General features: G+C 35.7%; 1 protein-coding gene across 3 annotated transcripts in view; it reads right to left on the bottom strand.

The window, feature by feature from the left end:
* The window catches only part of BTBD9 (BTB domain containing 9), a 105,905-nt gene that overhangs the window by 11,743 nt on the left and 75,969 nt on the right, over positions 1-18,193 (bottom strand). For all 3 annotated transcript variants that reach the window (XM_030946345.1, XM_030946347.1, XM_030946346.1), the window contains exons 9-10: positions 16,888-17,077; positions 9,487-9,594 (exon numbers count right to left, since the gene is read on the bottom strand). In XM_030946345.1, the coding sequence (XP_030802205.1) occupies positions 9,487-9,594; positions 16,888-17,077 (298 nt within the window). The remainder of the gene's footprint in view (positions 1-9,486; positions 9,595-16,887; positions 17,078-18,193) is intronic.

Raw genomic sequence — 18,193 nt, 5'->3', positions numbered from 1 at the left:
AAGCCTCAGTGCTGACATTTTTACTTTTTTAGAAAAAGTATTACAAGAAGAAAATGTAAAAATATAATCAAATTGAACAATTGGAAAACTGAATGTAATAATTATCTTTCTATCTAAACGACGCAATCAATTTTCAAATATTTCCACATACCAATGTAGACAACTGCTGGCATTTCTGTACTGCATAAGCTCATAAAATTTAGCTTGCTTACACCTTTTTCAGTTTCAATAAGTCATCTTTCTTTATTCCCCAAAATATAGCTTATATTTTAAAATTTTACATAAAATTAAATTATTAGCAATTGGCTGGAAACTGGCAGAATGCCACAAGTCAAATTTCTATGTTGCAGCAAGAACTGTGCACGTAGTACCTACACACACATCCTTGGGGATTGGCTGTGGCAGATGAAGCTGACAGCAGACAAAGGCTGTGAACTGGAGTAACTTGAGAGCTCATCTTCCTTCTGTGTACATCAGAGCACACATGCACATGACAAGTCTGCATAATCCCCGAGGTTGAATTGGGTTTTCTGTGTTTACTTGTTACCAATAGTTATCGCTCCTGATGTTCACACTGGTAGCAAAGATAAAAAGCCAACCAATGCAATAACAAACCCAATAATACAATTAAGGGGATACTTTCAACTTTGAAGACTTCTTGTCCCCATAAATCTACAACAGATTGTGGGCTACTTTTATTATGTAACTTTTCATACCAACGGAAAAGTTGATTAAAAACAAATATATAAGCAATTCTTTTAGAGATATGAGGCAGAAACACGCTCCCTATTAATCAGTTTCTTTGTAGTGTGTACACTAATGCTATTTATCGCACTTGTCTCTTACATTCCCCTGGGTGTAATTTCACAGCCCACTCGTAAAAACTTCACATTTACAGCAACCGCTCTTCTATTACAGTCGATAACATCTAATTGACATGTCAAACCTCCAAGGAATGCAGTAAATTGAACCACAGCCTCTAAGAAGAATAAAACAGTGAAAAAAGTAAATCAGCATGTGCCTCCTCCCAACAGCAATACAAGCATAGTGAGGTTTGGTAATGGAAGGGAGGAAAACTGTTACCCTTTCTACTACCACACTGAATTATCTATTAACCTCAGTGTCAGAAAGGAAAGCCTTGTGACCTCAGACTGAAACTCACCCACTAAAAACCCTGAACCTGAATCCAGGACTGCAGTAATTTTAGACATGAGAGTGAAGTGAGCCAAGACAGACAAAAGTACCATATATAACTTTTTTTTCTGTTACTTTTTGAACAGAAGAAATGAAAACACCTCAAAATAGTGTCTGGTAAACTGAATTTTAGTATTTAGTTGGGAACTCTCTGCCTTCAAAACTTATAGAGAAAGAACTGGGTAAAATTTCACAAATACAATTTTCAAAAGAAAGGAAACATGATTCATGATGAAAGAGCACAAAACAAAGTCAGGCAAGACTTTTCTGCAAAGCAACCAAGGTATTCGGAAAAAGGTAGAATAATTTCATAAATATGTACATGAAATATATGAAATCCATTAAAAATTTGTTTACAGTTACAGAAGAAAAATAATGGAATGAAATTAGGTAATATGATGAAAATCTGTACTGTTATTGAGAAATAAAAAATTCTTACTGTGGCAATTTACTGTAACAGAAAAGCAAAGAGCAAAATGGAAGCATCATCTCTTTAAGTATGTGAAACAAACTGACAAAACATTATTCAAAAAAAAAAACAGACCACATGCCACACAGTGCAGAAGACCTCAAAGGATGAACCTAAAGACATAGTAATTCTTTGACTTTGTGTTTCATGGTTATAATCCGTCTTGGTAAAAACATTACTGTGAATAAATCAATGGCTTAATACTGCATGAATCTCAATGCAAAACATTTGTAACCCTAAAGATCATACCTGTTTAGGCCAGCATAAACAAATGGGTACTTTTCAGAGTTTTGATGAAATTAGATCCTGAATATCAACAACCAAATTAGGGCAAACCTCTTGAATTGATACGGTAACACCTGACTGGCCTCCTGACAGTACAAGAAGGTGTCAACAGCTGCTGTAGTATTTAATTATTTTGCCTGTAAGAAAAGGCTACAGACAAAACCAACAACAACCTTACATTCTAAGTCATTTGGGTATCTCTTATTCATTCATTTATTATCTTAAGCAACAATGAATTTCAAAGTAAACAAACATAGCCACAAAGCAACAGTTCAGGTATTGGGCATTCCTTTCTTATCTCAGGCAGAAAAATGGGCCAGTTTCACAGGAGACATGTACAACTTGAATAACTTTTTTGTCGTAATACTTATTCATACAAGTGCTGAGAGGGTGTATGCATGCCTACATGCATATGGGTATATGCATGCACCCACAGACATCTTCAAGAGAGAGAATTTAAGACTGTGAAGGCAAGCCAAAGTACTGCCACAAGAGAATAAGAATAATTCTTGAAAGTAAATTACTGTTTTGATCTTTAATTTTGAATAGAAGACTATACTACAAATATTTTATATATACTGAATTGCCTTTTCTTCTTAAAGTATTTTTTCTAGATGGCAATAGCAATACATATATCTATTCTGAATTTACCCATTTTTCCTGGTCTCCAAAGAGACATTCATGTCTTTGCTGGCATGGGGGAAAAACTCAATACCTCAAAGAAACGGGTAGTGATATTGTGAGTATTATTTGGTATTGCTTATTTTCTCTGAGGCAGAACTGAGCTAACATCCAAACTGATGTCAGATTTACTGTGGTGTTTTCACAACTCTCCTCACAGCAATGTGCGTGAAGAGGAGCCGAGACCATGGCAGTCACAAAGCAAAACTTTAATGAATGTGGTACATGCAGAGCTGTAGTGAACAAGAACATGGAAAAACATTTAAGGCAGAATAGGACACTGCAGTGTGCAGCTCCTTGTTACTCTGTGAAGGCTTGCTCAAAAGACCCATGTATATTTGTGGCTGAAAAGCAAACACAAGGAACTGAAGGTAGAAGTGGAAAAATAGAAAAGACAAATTAACAATTTGAAAACCTTGTGATCCTGAACTGCTGTTAAGAAATGTAACTTTAAAGAAGCCAGACACTTCTTCAATCAAGCAAGAATCATCTAAAATAGAAGCTAGCAAGTGAAATGTTAGATGCAGAAATTCTACACTGCTGAGAGGCTCCTAATGCTCTGAAATGGAAACTCTGGTTTCTCTCTGTGAAATCTTAATTCTTTGGGCTTAATAAGACAGCACTCTGAAGCTGGAGTCTTTCTTCTTTTGCCCTATTAGAATCTTTAGAAAATGTGAGCATATAAACACAGGCAAAAATATGTACTTCAATGCCTCTATCGTGCAGGGCTTAAAAGCTCAATAATTACACAAAATGACCCTTTATATCTGTCTGACTTGATCCAGTAGGCATTATTACCAGGATAATGAACAGACTAATGAGAACTCTTAGTTTATTTTTGTGAAGTGAGACTTGAAATTGAGCTTCACAGTGTAGCGATTTCCCAGACATCTTGCCTGAATATATTTCATTCTGTATTGTATGAATGTGGCCACAGTGAATTCGGCAACCCCGGAGCAGGCATCTGGATTTCACAGAGCTGCTGTGAAACTTGCTTCATGTGAAATAAATAGGATGAATCATATTTGAAATATACTCTATTTGACAGAAGAAGAGGTACAAGAAGAGTTCTGCCGTGAAATTACCTTCATGTAAATTATGAAGTATGGTCCAAAAAAATCTGCTTGACATCAGAGGTACAAGAACAGGTCCTTTTATCCTGTTCCACCTGGCCACTTGGGAGCTCAGGCATGAGACAGAATTAAGGACTACACAGAAATTAGGAAAAATGTTTTCTCATTCTAGGTATGACAGGACAATAGATGCATGCAAAACTGATGGGAAACAACAGAAGAGATGTGATGCAGGCATACAGGCAGTGGGAAAGAGAGCTGAGAAACTTTTCAGCTGTTTTATTATGCAAGAAAACAGTTCTGTGGAAGTAGTTAAGGAGAATAATGATGGATGAAAATGATGCAAGGGAATTCTAGAAATGGGATCATACAGTGAAGTGCAGGAACTAGAAGAGGACAGGAATAAAAAACTGCTGTGTTTGTGGTTAAATATAAGAAACTACAAATATAAGTACATAATGCACCCTTGTGCAGGAAAGATATTCATACACTTCAAATATTATCTCCATAGCAGAAGTAATAATCATATCATGATAGGTATTAACCTGGTTTCACAAAAGTATACTCAGGAAAAAAATTCCAACTTGAGTTTGCTACTATTATGGTTTAGAACAGAAGTATTTTCTCACTAGAAATTCTCAGACAACATGGAAAACACTTTTCTGTACATCAGGAAAGTGGTTTAGGACTGTTAAGCGCATGATCTAGATCTTTCTAGGTGTTCTTTACCTGTGAATTATCATCAAATAAAATACAGTAGTGAATGAAAACTTGAAATGCACATAATATGTCATGAGGAAGAAATATGAAACACTGGACAAGAGCAAAAATCTCAAAGTTGAAAATTATTCTGAAAAAAAATAATGAGAAGACAGTTAGTAAATTTTGATAATAAATTTTGCATCCACACTCCAAAAGCTGTTTCATGTGAAACTATTGATTAGATTTATATATGAACTACAGAAAAAAAAATTCAGAACTGAACTGAGAATTGAAATAGCTATTATACAATAAAAACTCAATAAGCAATGGAAACGTAAAATTAAGTTTCTAAGCTTTTACACATTTATAACAGCAGAACATTCTGAATAACAAAGAATTAAAATATACATATAATGCAGTATGTTACAAACCTCCTGGAAATCAAGTAATGCCTGCCATGAGAAAATCCCAACCAGCCATACAGACAGTTGATACAAACTGCTTTAGAACTGTCCATCTAAAACCAATATTCATTGTCTCTCAAATTCCATCACAGTATTAGACAGAACATACTATGCCTGCTGCCAAGAGATTAGATCCATTTCACAATAACTACAAAGAAGAGAACTTTGAAGACCAATACTGAGTTGATGAGCACCGTGATAGCCTGCTTAGTATTTGTCTTTGCAGGGTTTATTTTATCAGAAGTGTCATTAACTCTGAGGTCTGGTTCTCCTACTGGCCTTTGGTATCTTTTGTTTTTCATTTGACTTTCAGACTGTCAGCAAATTCTCCTAACAAGTGCAAGTCTCTGTTGTTCAACACTAACACGCTCAAGTCCACTTATCATAAATGTTTTTAAAAATAGAAGGGAACATGACTGTTTTTCATTACTGTCATACTGTGCAGAGAAAAACAGCTTATTGTGGAAAAGAAAAAAAAATAGCCTCCACAGAGCATGTGAAAATTGTCAATTACACAACCAGTATGCATAAATTGGCTCTCACTTAGGGAAGGTACACAAGCTTCCTCTGTGAAGATAACAGACATCCAGTTTTTTCTTCAGCCTTTTAAAACTGGGAGAAGAAAAGGTTAGGAGTAGCCTGTCACTTCCTGCCTTTGAGCACTGAATTATTAATTTACACAAAATACTACATTAAAAATGCCATTAAAACAACCTAAAGCAGCACACTGAGAGTTTAAAGGGGAAGTTCATGCCTCAGTAGTCTGCCAAAACCAATACATGCTCTTTAAACATAATTTAATTTTTTAATCATAGTTTTTTCTTTTGCTTCCCGATTATCAAAGGTGTCTGTCAAGGTCTGTGTTTGGCAGACAGTTCATCCTCCCCTTTGTGCCAGCAATTGAGCAAAAAATTATTTGGAGACCTCACAGAACACTTGCAAGAGAGCAGGCTAATGACTTCCACAAAAGTCTAACTCCACTGCAAGAACAGGTAGCCATAAAGTCAGTCAGCAAACAGTGAAGGCAAAAAGTCTTATCCACAAAAAGAACTCTTACCCACACATCTTTGAAGACAGGAAAATGAATAGGAAATATTACTAGTAATGCGAATTTTCTCATTGAAGTATTCTGTCTTTTCAATTGTCGGCCCCTGTGAAATTCTCCCATGTTTTCACTACATCCACTTTGATTTTCTACATTGGAAAGCGAGTTATTTTTCTTCAGTCTACAGCAATATATTTAACACAGAACTAATGCCAGGAAGGGTAACCTCAGGATTTCAAGGCCTCATCATTCACTTATACTGCACTCCATCTCCAGTATGTATATTGCAGTCAAGTGGGCAACCACAATCCCATGGAAGGACGTACCTACTTCTTATTTTCCTTAAACAAAGACCCAAGTCTAAGTGAAGACAATTTTTATACCAACACAGGATTAGTTAATTTCAGGCTGGGATGTCAAATATTCATAAAAAAAAAGTATTTGGCTGAGATAAATATAGCTGCAAAGCTGGACCACATTAGCAAAAGATTTGTTTTGTTTCACCCAAATGAGAGAGGAGCATAGCATTCAAAACCATATAGGGAACAAAGAGATGAGGGTACTGCTGTTTCTATCCCTGTATGCTCTAGTCTGGTTAATAAAAATTGCCAAATGTAGGCATTATAACTGTCTGCCTAAACCTGATGGTGAGTCAAACCCAAGCACAGTGCTTCAGTTTGATCATTCCTTTCCCTTGGGGAGCCTGTAAATCAGCAACAGAAGGCATTCAGAGGCAGACTAAAACTATCAGTGTAATGCTAAGAGGAAGGACAGACAGATAAAAAAGAAATCCTTTGCATCCAATAGGAGTATCTTCACCGTTTCACTACGACAGTAAACCAGAAAAACTGTACCATCTCCGCTTCACCAGCATCTGTTAATTTTGGTTAAGATCCAAATCTATCTACTCTATTTGTTGTCACTGTTAAAATTACCTGAAGTGAAAACAAGTTGTTTGTTTTCATGGCAACCATCCCCAGGTTTTCAATTTCAGCCTTTTTTTTTAAATTACAGAAACTAACCCAAAAAATAGCTCTTCACATATTCCTGGTAGTGACTGGTTCAGTTTTTCCCTCTTCATTAAGAAATCTCTACCACCACCACACTGAAAATTTACCCAACAATTTTAAGTGAGGGCCTTCATTCAGCACATGAGCCACTGAATGATGATGTCTTTTCTATTCTACATTCCACTATTTTTAAACACTAGGAGTATGGCTTTTTAGATCATACTGTGTTCCAGTATTTTTCAGTAAAAAAAATTAGTGTGCCAGTACTGTATGTAATTACACACTGTATGAAATGACCATGCTCTGTTCTTTACAGACCAGTCCTAACATTTGTGGCATTTGCCAGTTATATAGCATTTTATATATTTAACATATTTACTAAAGAAAAAATATTGATACAATGGATATTACTGCATATATCTATATACTTGGTTATCAATCTGCTCTTACAATTCAAGTAATTTTTTGAGCTGAAGTAACTTCAACATTTCTGCAAATCTTACCTGAAAATAAAATGAAACATATTTAGTTTTCTTTGACTGAAAAAAACCCAAGTCTATATTTCTGATCATAAAGGCAAGACATATAAATTGAATGTAAAAAATGCTATCAGATGCAAAGAAATCATCTGAAATTTGATGGCCAGTGAACTCTGGTAACTTCATGACCAGGTCTTTTTATCTGTTTAAAGCAGATACAGACAGTGCTAGGACACTCCATGTCTGTAGACTTCAAGAATTAAGACTGCCATCACGCCAGCTGACTGCACATCTGTCAGAGCAAGAAGTTAGGCAAAATGCAATTCTTTAATCCACATGAAAATTGTTCCTGCAGCCACAGCTTTGAGAATTTCCAGAGTATCTATGTTTTGAATCAAGATTTTGAAGTATACCCAAAGAAGGCAGCTATCTTTACTTTAGGGAATGTACCTTTATTTGCTCAAGGCTAAGGCTTTGAAAATAACAAAAAAAGCAAAAAAGCGTGGTTTGAACATGGTGAAAAGATATTTGAACTGGGCAGTCTATCAGCAATTTCACCTACACTGTGCATACTTAAGCAAGTGCTCCTTTGGACTGTTAAAAGGCTTTCAGCATCAAAATGCAAAAGGAAAAAGTACACAAAGCTTCCTGATATCTCTTTCTCTCCCTTTTGTGGTTTCAGCCTTTTAGCGCTCCCACTGCTGGAGGCAGACAAAAAGATGAGTTTTATCTATTATGCTGAGATGTCTTTGAGAACGAGTGAAGATTTAATCGTTCTCCGGACCTGCAGGCAGAACCCAGGTTTTGTGCTCATCAATACCCTGCCCTTTACCGGCACTGAAAGGACGTGTCAAGTTCTCCTTCACCAACACATCCAGAGTACATTGTAAAGCATTTGAGTCACACTGTTTGTTAAGAGACGAAATATAAACTTTAGAAAAATGCGTGTCAGCAGTGCTGCTACAAAGGACTGAATAACTCTCTTGCTTGATGCGACAAACTGAGAATTCAGAATGCCTCTGAATTTGTAAAATCAATTTTGTTGTGGTTGGCACAAGTAGAAGATGGGTGGGGGCTGGCCCCATATAGGCTGATGACTTGAATTTTGTCCAAAGAAAGAAAGCATATCTTATGGAAAACTGACTCAGGGAAAATGAAAGATGTAAGATTTTTATAATTCTGAGTTTCTCCGAGGTTTAATCAGGGAATCACATTCACTGAATGCTGAGCATACCTGGCTTTCGGATACGTAACATATAAATTTGCGGACTGTCTTTTCAGTCCCATGACCAGTATCTAGATCATTCTTTGCTAGGAATTTGAATCATCATCACATGGTTTAAGAAGGTTCTCAGCACCAAATTACTCATCCATACTTGAGGAATGGATTTTATCAGCAGAAACTGCAGTAAAGCACATGGAGAGTATACAGTTGGAGAGTATTCGTGCCTGATTTTTCCTGATTTAAGTATTCAAATGAAAATGGAAGTTTTTCTCTCTTCTTTATCTCTGCTTAAGGAGCACTCTTTCTCTGGAAGGGTGCTTTTCAAAAGCAGAGGGTTCAGTGCATAAGTCAAGTATTCTACTTTTGAACAGAGACAAGACCAAGCTTTGGCAACCATGTGGTCTATTACTGTTTGGTCCCTAACTTCACTCTCTTCAGATGTCATACAATACAGTTTTGATGTCATACAAAAAAGTTTTGATAAGGGAGAAAGACATTTGAGTAGCAAAATGCTTTATCAAGTAGGTTCTCTTCCCCCTCCTACCACATTTCTCAAGGCAGGGTGGTCAACATCTGGAGTCACCATAAACATGTGACCTCCAGGAAAACACAGTTTAACTTGTAGTGATCACACAGCCAAGGGTATAGTAGACAGACTTTTTATGAACAAAGAATCCAACTGATTGAAGATCCAATACCAATCTTAAGAAATTGATTCTGAAAGTCTTGCATTAATCCACAGGTTATGCATGATCATTCTTTTCACAGTAACCTATGTAAGTAGTGAACAAAAATACCCACCAAAACCCCAGCTTCCAGTTCTTTATTTGTGCCAACGAGGGTAAAAAACTAAACTCACTTGCAGGAAATTTTTGTGCGATCCACCACCATGGTCCACTGTTGCTGATTTGTTGAAACCTCAATGTAGTAGCTGTAGCTCCGATCATCACAATCCCAAAGTAGCAACCTACATAAGAAGAAGTTTTTGAGAGATAAGTTAAAAAAACATCAAACCAACTTTTAAATTTTTCCAGCCCTTTATTTTCTCCACTTAATCCTTTATAAATGCAACTGTTTCTTATGGAATGTACCTCTAACACTCAACAAAGTTTTTACTGTTTTTGACATTTCAAACTATGGTGTCTCCATTCTTATTACCCTGAGGCCAGTAATAGACTTACAGGCTTTTAATAACCAACTTATGAACATCAATCTATTACATTCATCCAATTACTTTTAACTGATTTGCCACATGGCATTGCCTTTTTAATAAATGATGCAAAGATCTGTTTCAAAAAGACAGTTTAGGAGAGGACAGAAAAAATAATTAGGTGATTAAAAGGATTATGCTGCCTTCTTAATTGTATTTTATTTTGATTTTGGAAAATATATCAGAAATATATTTTTAAAAAAGTAAGGAAATGGGAATTCCCAGTCCTGATTCATCAGAAGAAGAAGGAAAAAAGGCAATAAATTGTTAAACAAATTGCTAGAAAGGCAGAAGAAAAAGAAAGACAATAATTCTAACAAACATGCACTCCCTTCAGGAAGGGCACTAAGAGATATTGAATAACCTTTGATTTCCATACTTGTCTTACAGAGAAGAAGACCTAAAGCATCAGAGATGGCATTTAGCTCAAGTATTATCAAAAACCATATCTGGCAAATGTATCTTCTTTACTTTTCTTTATATGGGCATTATCTTATCTCCCTGTTATAAGAGATATTTGGCCCAGAACTGGACACAGTACTCGAGGTACAGCCTCTCAACACCAAGTACAGAGAGAAACATGCTAGTTCAGGCCTTTCTTTTCAGCTTTCGAAATCCCAGTGTTAAAAGTGCGATTAGGTCTAATGGCCAAGCAGATTCAAAACAAATTCTCTAGATGCCGAATGTAACTCATTAATATTATCAGAAATAATATGCTGTCAAAAGTAGCTTTAAGAAGCTAAATTAAAACACTTTCAACAAAAGTCTCTTAGCACATATGAATACTGTCTATTTGAAAATTACAAAATTCAGAGTTGACTTAGTAAAAAATGAAGAGTTGTCTGTGGCATCATAACAGTCTTAAAAAAACATTCCACACCCCAAAACATAACCACCCAACTTCAACACCTCTCCTTCATCTGATTATCCCCATCCTGCTTTTCTACAGCTGAAAGGTCTCCAAAGACACCAAATGAAGAACATTTGCTTAAAAAAAGAAGTTTACTGATTACAATCCTCTTTTTGGTAACTGCTACTATCAACAGGTCCTGAATTGATTTAACATTTATATTTAAACCAAGTCTTCTAAATTATAAAAAGAGGAAAAATAAAAAAATTCATAAATTTATTTTCCCTAAAAAAGTCTATCAAAATGTAGCTAATTATGCTTTTTGACAGAATCCTTTTTATCATGGTGACTCATTGCTGTTTCCTTGATCCATGTTTTCAAAGCTATGATCAAGAGTTTGAATATCAGAAGCACACTGCTGACTGCAATTTCAACAAACAATACCATAATTAAAACACAGCTGGCTTGGTTTTAAAGCAAAAGGCTAACAGGACATATTTGTTCCTTTCAAAAATATATAATTGATCCCTTCCAAATCAACCAAATCTCATTAAATAGGTTTAAAAATCATATGGTTTAGAATTATTACAAACCAAATAATGAGTGAATTAAAGTCAGCAGCATCTTTCCCAAAGTGACTTTGCATGACTGCTAAATGTAGATTTCTGTTTCTTTGATACTTCTGAAGGAAAATAAAAAGTTATTTCTTCTCTAGTAGCTTTTTAGGAGAAAATCAGGATGTAGACTGACAGTATAACTTATGAGGAATTTACTCTGCTTGAAATGCCTTTCTGGATAAGCAGTGAAAAACTTTCAGGTGACAACTAGAACATTCACCAGTGTACACTGAGCACAAAGGCCACTTTTTATGCCAGGCACAGCAATCTTTGTGACACATTACAGGCAAATTACCATGCTGAACTTTTTTAGCAAAGCCATGTTTTGCTAAGATGAATATTAAATGACCAGAAAGAGAATATTCCACTTAAAAAGTCAGAACTATACCCATTGGAACTGCATCTGTTTATGGTGAAATTCCCCATATTCTTAGGACTTTCCATATTGAAATAAAAAGCTAAATTAGCTCATTAGTGTATCTTGCCCTCAGGATTGAGAAAGAAAAATTGAGTGAAGATTTATCCAGCTTACACCCTGCAACACTGTGAGATTTAAACATATTTCTATTCTGGGTATCTGGAGCCTAAGCCTGTGAATCACTTAATATGACATTCCTGTTTATATCACATGTCCGCAATGCCTCACTTTATAAAATAAAAGCTTTTCAAATATGAATGAAACTTTACACTGCAGGCATAGGAAAATTATTATATTGGCTACCTGTTACAGGGAAAAAAAAAAGCTGCAGTACTTTTATAAACAGTATGTCCCTAAATGTCATGTGTTGCCCTGTGATTGAATGATCTGCATTTCTAAAAACATTTTCTGCTGTCTGTGCTTACTTTTATTTTTAAATTTCTGTAAAAAAGATTGTCACTGTTTAGTTCAGACTGCTATATAACTACATATACTCAAGGTGTTAGCAGAAAACCAAACAATATTAGTCATGCACCTGACAGGATGACACTTGCTTCCTGAGTACTCTAAGTCACTACAGAGAACATACAGATAAATATTTGACAGTACTGTGTTCATAAACCACTTGCATACTTGTAGAAACCCAAAAGACAGAAATTAAAACATGAAGTAGTGACACATCTTGAAAGACAAAGAAAAAGGAAGAAAAACCTTCCACATGGAAGGTTTTTTTATACAATTGTTGCTGCATTTTTGCCTCTGGTTGTCTATAAACCCCTTCAATTTTCTGCAGATATCTATGTTTCAGTAGTTACCCTGCAAGAAACCTTCTTTCTTCCTGCAAAGATCCTACAAAGGAGACAAAATTTCTGCCTACTTTCTAAGTGTTCCTATGATCCTTCATTCTGAGTCATGATTTTACTCTCAAGTCAGGCAAGCACAGAAAATGAGCAGCAAAGAAAGAAAAGCTTCATAAGTGGAAATGGTATGGAAAATCAGAAAGCATAAGAGATCTATATGATGATGGTATAAGCAAACAGAAAATACATTCAAGTTCACTGATGCTGTTTGTTAATTTATGGATTACTCTGTATATGAAAAGTATCAATTTCATACAAGCATTGAAGTCTTCAAAAAGATTAAAGTTGGATAGATAGTCATGTACTTTTCTAAAGACATACTTTTTGTCTTCCTATTTATTCTAATGTGAAAATCACTATGGTATAGAATTCCATCTCCACCACATACACTCTAACATTTTTTTTAAATTTATAAGAAAAATCAGGCAAAGGCTGTAGCATAATAGTACTATATTTCTATTCCAGATAAATGCAGGGAGAATTAGACTGTCATTGTGATATGGCAGCTGCTGCAATATTCCCGTTCTAGCCATTTAAAAATTAAACTTTGTTTACTATGTTACACACACCAGTTGCTTTCTTTCTGCTCCTAATTAAAAACTATAGTACTCTGTCACTGATATGGGCCTTTTCAGGGACTAAAAGGAGAAAGATATTTTGTGTCCAGACAGGCAACTATGTGGAAAAAACATCTACATTAACAATTAGTCTGTTAACTGTTCTGAGAACTAATAAAAAAATAAAACTCTTACATATTTTTTTAAATTTCATAATCTAGAAGACCATATTTAGTAACAACTGTTTGAAAAACCCCATAGGATCACAGAATAGTTTGGATTGAAAGGGATGGGTTGAAATCTCCATGTTTTCCATGTCTTCTCTATTAGAAAATAGTATTGAGCATTGATTGTCATTAGACCTCTTTCAGAATTTCTGAGTAAATTTTGATGTGGAAGTCAAGAGCTCCAAATGTATATAGAATAGAATAGCTCCCAATAGAAGTAGTATTCACTATTTAAAAAGTTTCAATGTGGTCTCCCATGGAGTTTCTGAGTCGAATTGAACAGATGTCATTAGTTGCCTGCATGACTCCTCAGCAGTGAAGGTTACAAACATATGGAGCTGGAGTAACAGGAACTGAGCCAGTAAAACAATGGGAAGAGATTATTCTTCTGTACCTGACACTTGTTAGATCATGCCTGGGATACTGAATCCCTTTTTGGATCCAAATAGAACATTGATAATCTCAGCAATTCCAGCAGAAGTCCATCAAAATGTTCATGATATTGAAGCACACACTCTGTGCAAGAGACTGGGGAAGCTGGCTTGTTCAGCCTAAGGAGGCTTGGGGCTGGGGACAAAACTAGCAGCACTTGTCAATGTCTGAGAACAGCTTACCACAGGCTATCCAGAGAAGTTGTGGAATTTCCTGCCTTGGAAATTTTTAAGACCTGTGTGCATAAAACCTTGATTTGGATGGTCTTTTTTCATAACTGACCCCCCTTTGAGAAACAACCTGATGCTAGATGCCTTCTTCCTCAAGTCCCTTTTAACCTGAAGGGTGCTAAGATTCTTAGACATTGGAATGACTTTGGCAGAAAGCACGCATACAATATATGTTCCTGAAACATTCAACTCTCTGCATTTCTAAGGCATATCTGAACACCAATAGTTCTTCTGGTCTTTTTTCCATTCTCAGAATTTAGTTGCCATGGTAACACATTATGTCTTGGAGGCTCTCTCCAGTGATATTCCCATTTCTGTAGACTGAAAGCAGCTACTACCTTTTTTCAAAGGGTTATATAATATTTACCCCCTCTGAAATTAATATATTCAATGGCACATTTGTGTTTCTGAACTAAAAAGATACATACTTTAAATTCCTAATTATTCACTTAAAATCCAAACCCATGGGTATAATGACTCAGTTTCTGAGGGTAGCAGAATTAATGTCATTCTGTAGTCATGGTGTACTAAAGCAAATGCTCCTGGAATTTTTTTCTATTAGGTGGGAGCATGAGATCAAGGGAGTTTTCAAACAAGCAAAGAGCAAGAAAATAGGCAGTGAATACAGTTTCATCAGTTGTGTCAGACATTCTGTTAACAAAAAAATTTCTTGCTTCCATAAAGATTAAATACTAAGACTTTTTGCTGTTGTCAAAACATAGACATTGTCAAAACAAAACATAGATTTCCTGATGCTGAATAAAGAGACCACTGTCATCATCTTTAACACTGCATAATATAGAACATGTTCCAGACCCTAGCCAAAGCTGTAGATGCCACAGAGTGAAATTTCACTTCCCCACTCCAAGAGGCAGCTTCCCTTGGGCGCCTATGACCTGCAATAGACATGGCTGCAACGCAAAACCCTTGTTCTTCTAGGCAGTACACAAAAAAGGAAAAATGACATGCTGCTAGCATTTCTGTCTCTAGGCAATGCAGGTAGTCTCCTCTGCGAGAAGATACCCCAGACTATGATGTTTATTACTGTTATTTTTGTAAAGTAAGCTATTAATCTTGTTTGTACTATACATGCAGGGAAACTGACAAAGAAAGATGAGATTCTGAACCTGTAGCTGTACAATTCAATACCACATAAATCACTAAATGCCTATTCATTTTGAATTATGTAATGTTTGGGTTATTTTTTTAATTTGCTCTACACATTTGCTGATTACACAGTTATCATTTCTTGGCAACCAAAAGTTTAATTCACCTAACACACCATTTAATAAAGAGACTTATTAAAAATCTTCTGCACAAGAATAAACAATAGCATAGCATTTATTATAGGAAATTCCGTTTTTTTCACTAACTGGAAAAAGATGGTACAATGCATCAATTGAAGGATATACAATTGAAGGATAACAATTGAAGCTTATCAGAAAACAGTAAGATAGGAAGACAAAGAAACTGAGAAACTATCCATTTTAGTTAGCATATTCTTCTCTTCATCTTTTATATGGCCAAAGTCTTGCTGCTAAAAACTGCTACTTAAGTTTAAAATGTCATGAAAATGATAGCATTACATTTCCATTCACCTATTTAAAGAAATCTGAGTACTGCTTGTTTTTCTACTTGAGATGCAATATTTAATATAATATTAACAACACCAAACTCAAATGAGTGTGGAAAGTTGCCAACCACACTTACTCAACTTGTTTCCCACAGTGAGAACAATGCTGGACTTGCATTATGCATAACATCTACAGCTTGCATACACACAAAACGCTACTTTTGTTGGGTTAGGGATTTGCCTGGATAGCTGATGTCAAACTCTATCATCAGAGTTTTACAACCATCATAACAATGCCATAGGCCAAAACCAAACCACACAAAATAGAAACTGGCAGCTATAAAAGAGCTTTCAAATCTCACTTGGCAGCTCTTAACAGGGGGAAGGCACTGAGCTCCTAGAAATACATATCTACGTACATGGTCTCTTTTTGCAAGCCAATACTCACCTGGGATTTCAGCCTTTGATCACTGGTACTCTGAACCTCAGAAATCTTTATTTCTCTGTCACAGAGCATACAAATTAAGTCCCTGACTACATAGTGTAAATTTACAAAGACCATTATCCCATTAAGACAAGGTTTTCTATGCCTGGTTTTATGAAACAAACACCCCAAACATTTATAGTCAGAGAATCTGAAGTTGGCAAGAATATTTTTGTTTCCACCTGTGAAAAATTCGGCTCTCCTATCTATTTCCTAGGTCTCTACATCAGCCAAAATGTTCATCTTCATATGTATACATACATTTACAGTAGAAACAGCCCAATGAACTTCAATCCAAATCTAAACACATTCATTAATCCAGCCTTGTAAATCCATATTCAGGTTGCTGTACCTTTATTATACCCTCCATGTTTAAGTAAAAACTAGCAGTAATTGTATAAGGAAAAGGAAGCCTGGCTGACTTGACATGATGATTTTCTTCAAGGAAATTGTTTTCAGAATTAAGTGGATAACAGTAACTGCATCTACTTAACCATAAGTGAGACTGCAATTAAATTCTATTTTAAAATAGGTATATAACTTTAATCTTATAATTTGACTGTTAGTACTATTATGCCTCTGAAAAGTATTATTTTCTGCAATTGCACTCTGTATCTCGACATATAATTCACACATTTAATTTTTAACATGCCTGTTATACTGAAGTAAGAAGCCAAGTGACAACTACTAAACTAGCCCCCTAATTAATGTCATTTCCAAATGTCATACATTCTGAAGAAAATAACTGCTCTGCAAAGATTTCACTGTGGCCCCTAATTTAGAGAAAAATAAATCCTCCTACCGTATTGATCCAATCATGTAGGGCTGTGCCAGCTGCACCACAATAGCTCCGCTCCCAAGCTGGTGGCACGTGTATCCAGAATCCCAATCATAGTTCTTTGTGTCTCCATTCAACAAGGCATTGCGACTGCGACTTACACCCTCAATCACACTGGCACAGTCTGCAATTGTTGCAACATTTTCAGTGGGAACTGTAAATTAAAAACACAAAGATGAGAGACATACAGTCAGAAAACGGTTCAGATGCCAGTGGTCTTTATTTCTGGAGAAGAACTGGTAAAAAAAAAAAAAAAAAGAAAATACGATCAACAGAAGGAAACTTAACTCACATGAAATGAACTATGAACAAGTGGTACAGACAGTTCTTAGACCACCGATTCCAGAATAGCTTGGTAAATTAACGGATGGATTTCAGTATTGGTGATATGAAAGCACACTTTTAACACAATTGGGGAAAAAATATCTTGTCCAGCAAAACTTTAGAAATTTTGAAATAATTTCTTCCTGTTTTCATGATGAATCCTCCCTCTACTACAACATTCAAAAATGGCTAGAACACAGCTATGAGGAATTTCAGAGATAACTGCATGAGTCTTCAGCATGCAAAAAAGAGAAAATTTTCCATGAAGAGCTAGAATTCTGTGATTTCACTGTGCTACTGGTGTCAGAAGCATAATCTTAAGAAAGCCACTAACCAACCAACACACCTTAAAAAACATATGGGAAGAAACTGTAAGACCATTGCCAAGTAGTAATCCAAGGCAGTGGAAAAACAACCAGTTCTAGAAAAGCTACTGCATTACCAAATATACTATCATCTCTGTCTGCTCATAAAAAATTACTAAAACCACCACTTCACTATTCTAGAAATCTCCTGGTTCCCCAATTACTGAGAAGAGGCACACAACAATTCCTAGATTCTTATGGGAGAGCAGGTGTTAGACATTAGAAGTACTTCACTGGGAACAATCTCAATAAAGCAAAGCCTAACACTATAAACTAAGAGTACTGGCATTGAATTAAAATTTGTCTAGACTTCCTTTTCTTCCTCTCCTCCCTGGGAGCAAAGGAACTTATTTGTGTATTCATTTTATATAAACTTTAAAGCATCTTCTACATAGAGGTGTTTGGGTTTTTTTTTTAATAGGAAGAGGAAGCTATCTTGGTAAAAAAGAAAATGAGTAAAAGATAGAGTCAAAATCAATGCTTACATTGAGGCTCCATGGCATAATCCAGACACACTCTGAGCTAAGTGATTAATTGAATGTAGCGCAGATCAGTTCATGCAATATTTTGCTTGCGTGCCC

This window comes from Camarhynchus parvulus, chromosome 3 (genome assembly GCF_901933205.1).
Source record: "Camarhynchus parvulus chromosome 3, STF_HiC, whole genome shotgun sequence".
Classification (NCBI taxonomy): domain Eukaryota; kingdom Metazoa; phylum Chordata; class Aves; order Passeriformes; family Thraupidae; genus Camarhynchus; species Camarhynchus parvulus.
Note: the sequence above shows the minus strand (reverse complement) of the source record. Positions and strands in the feature narration are given on the sequence as shown.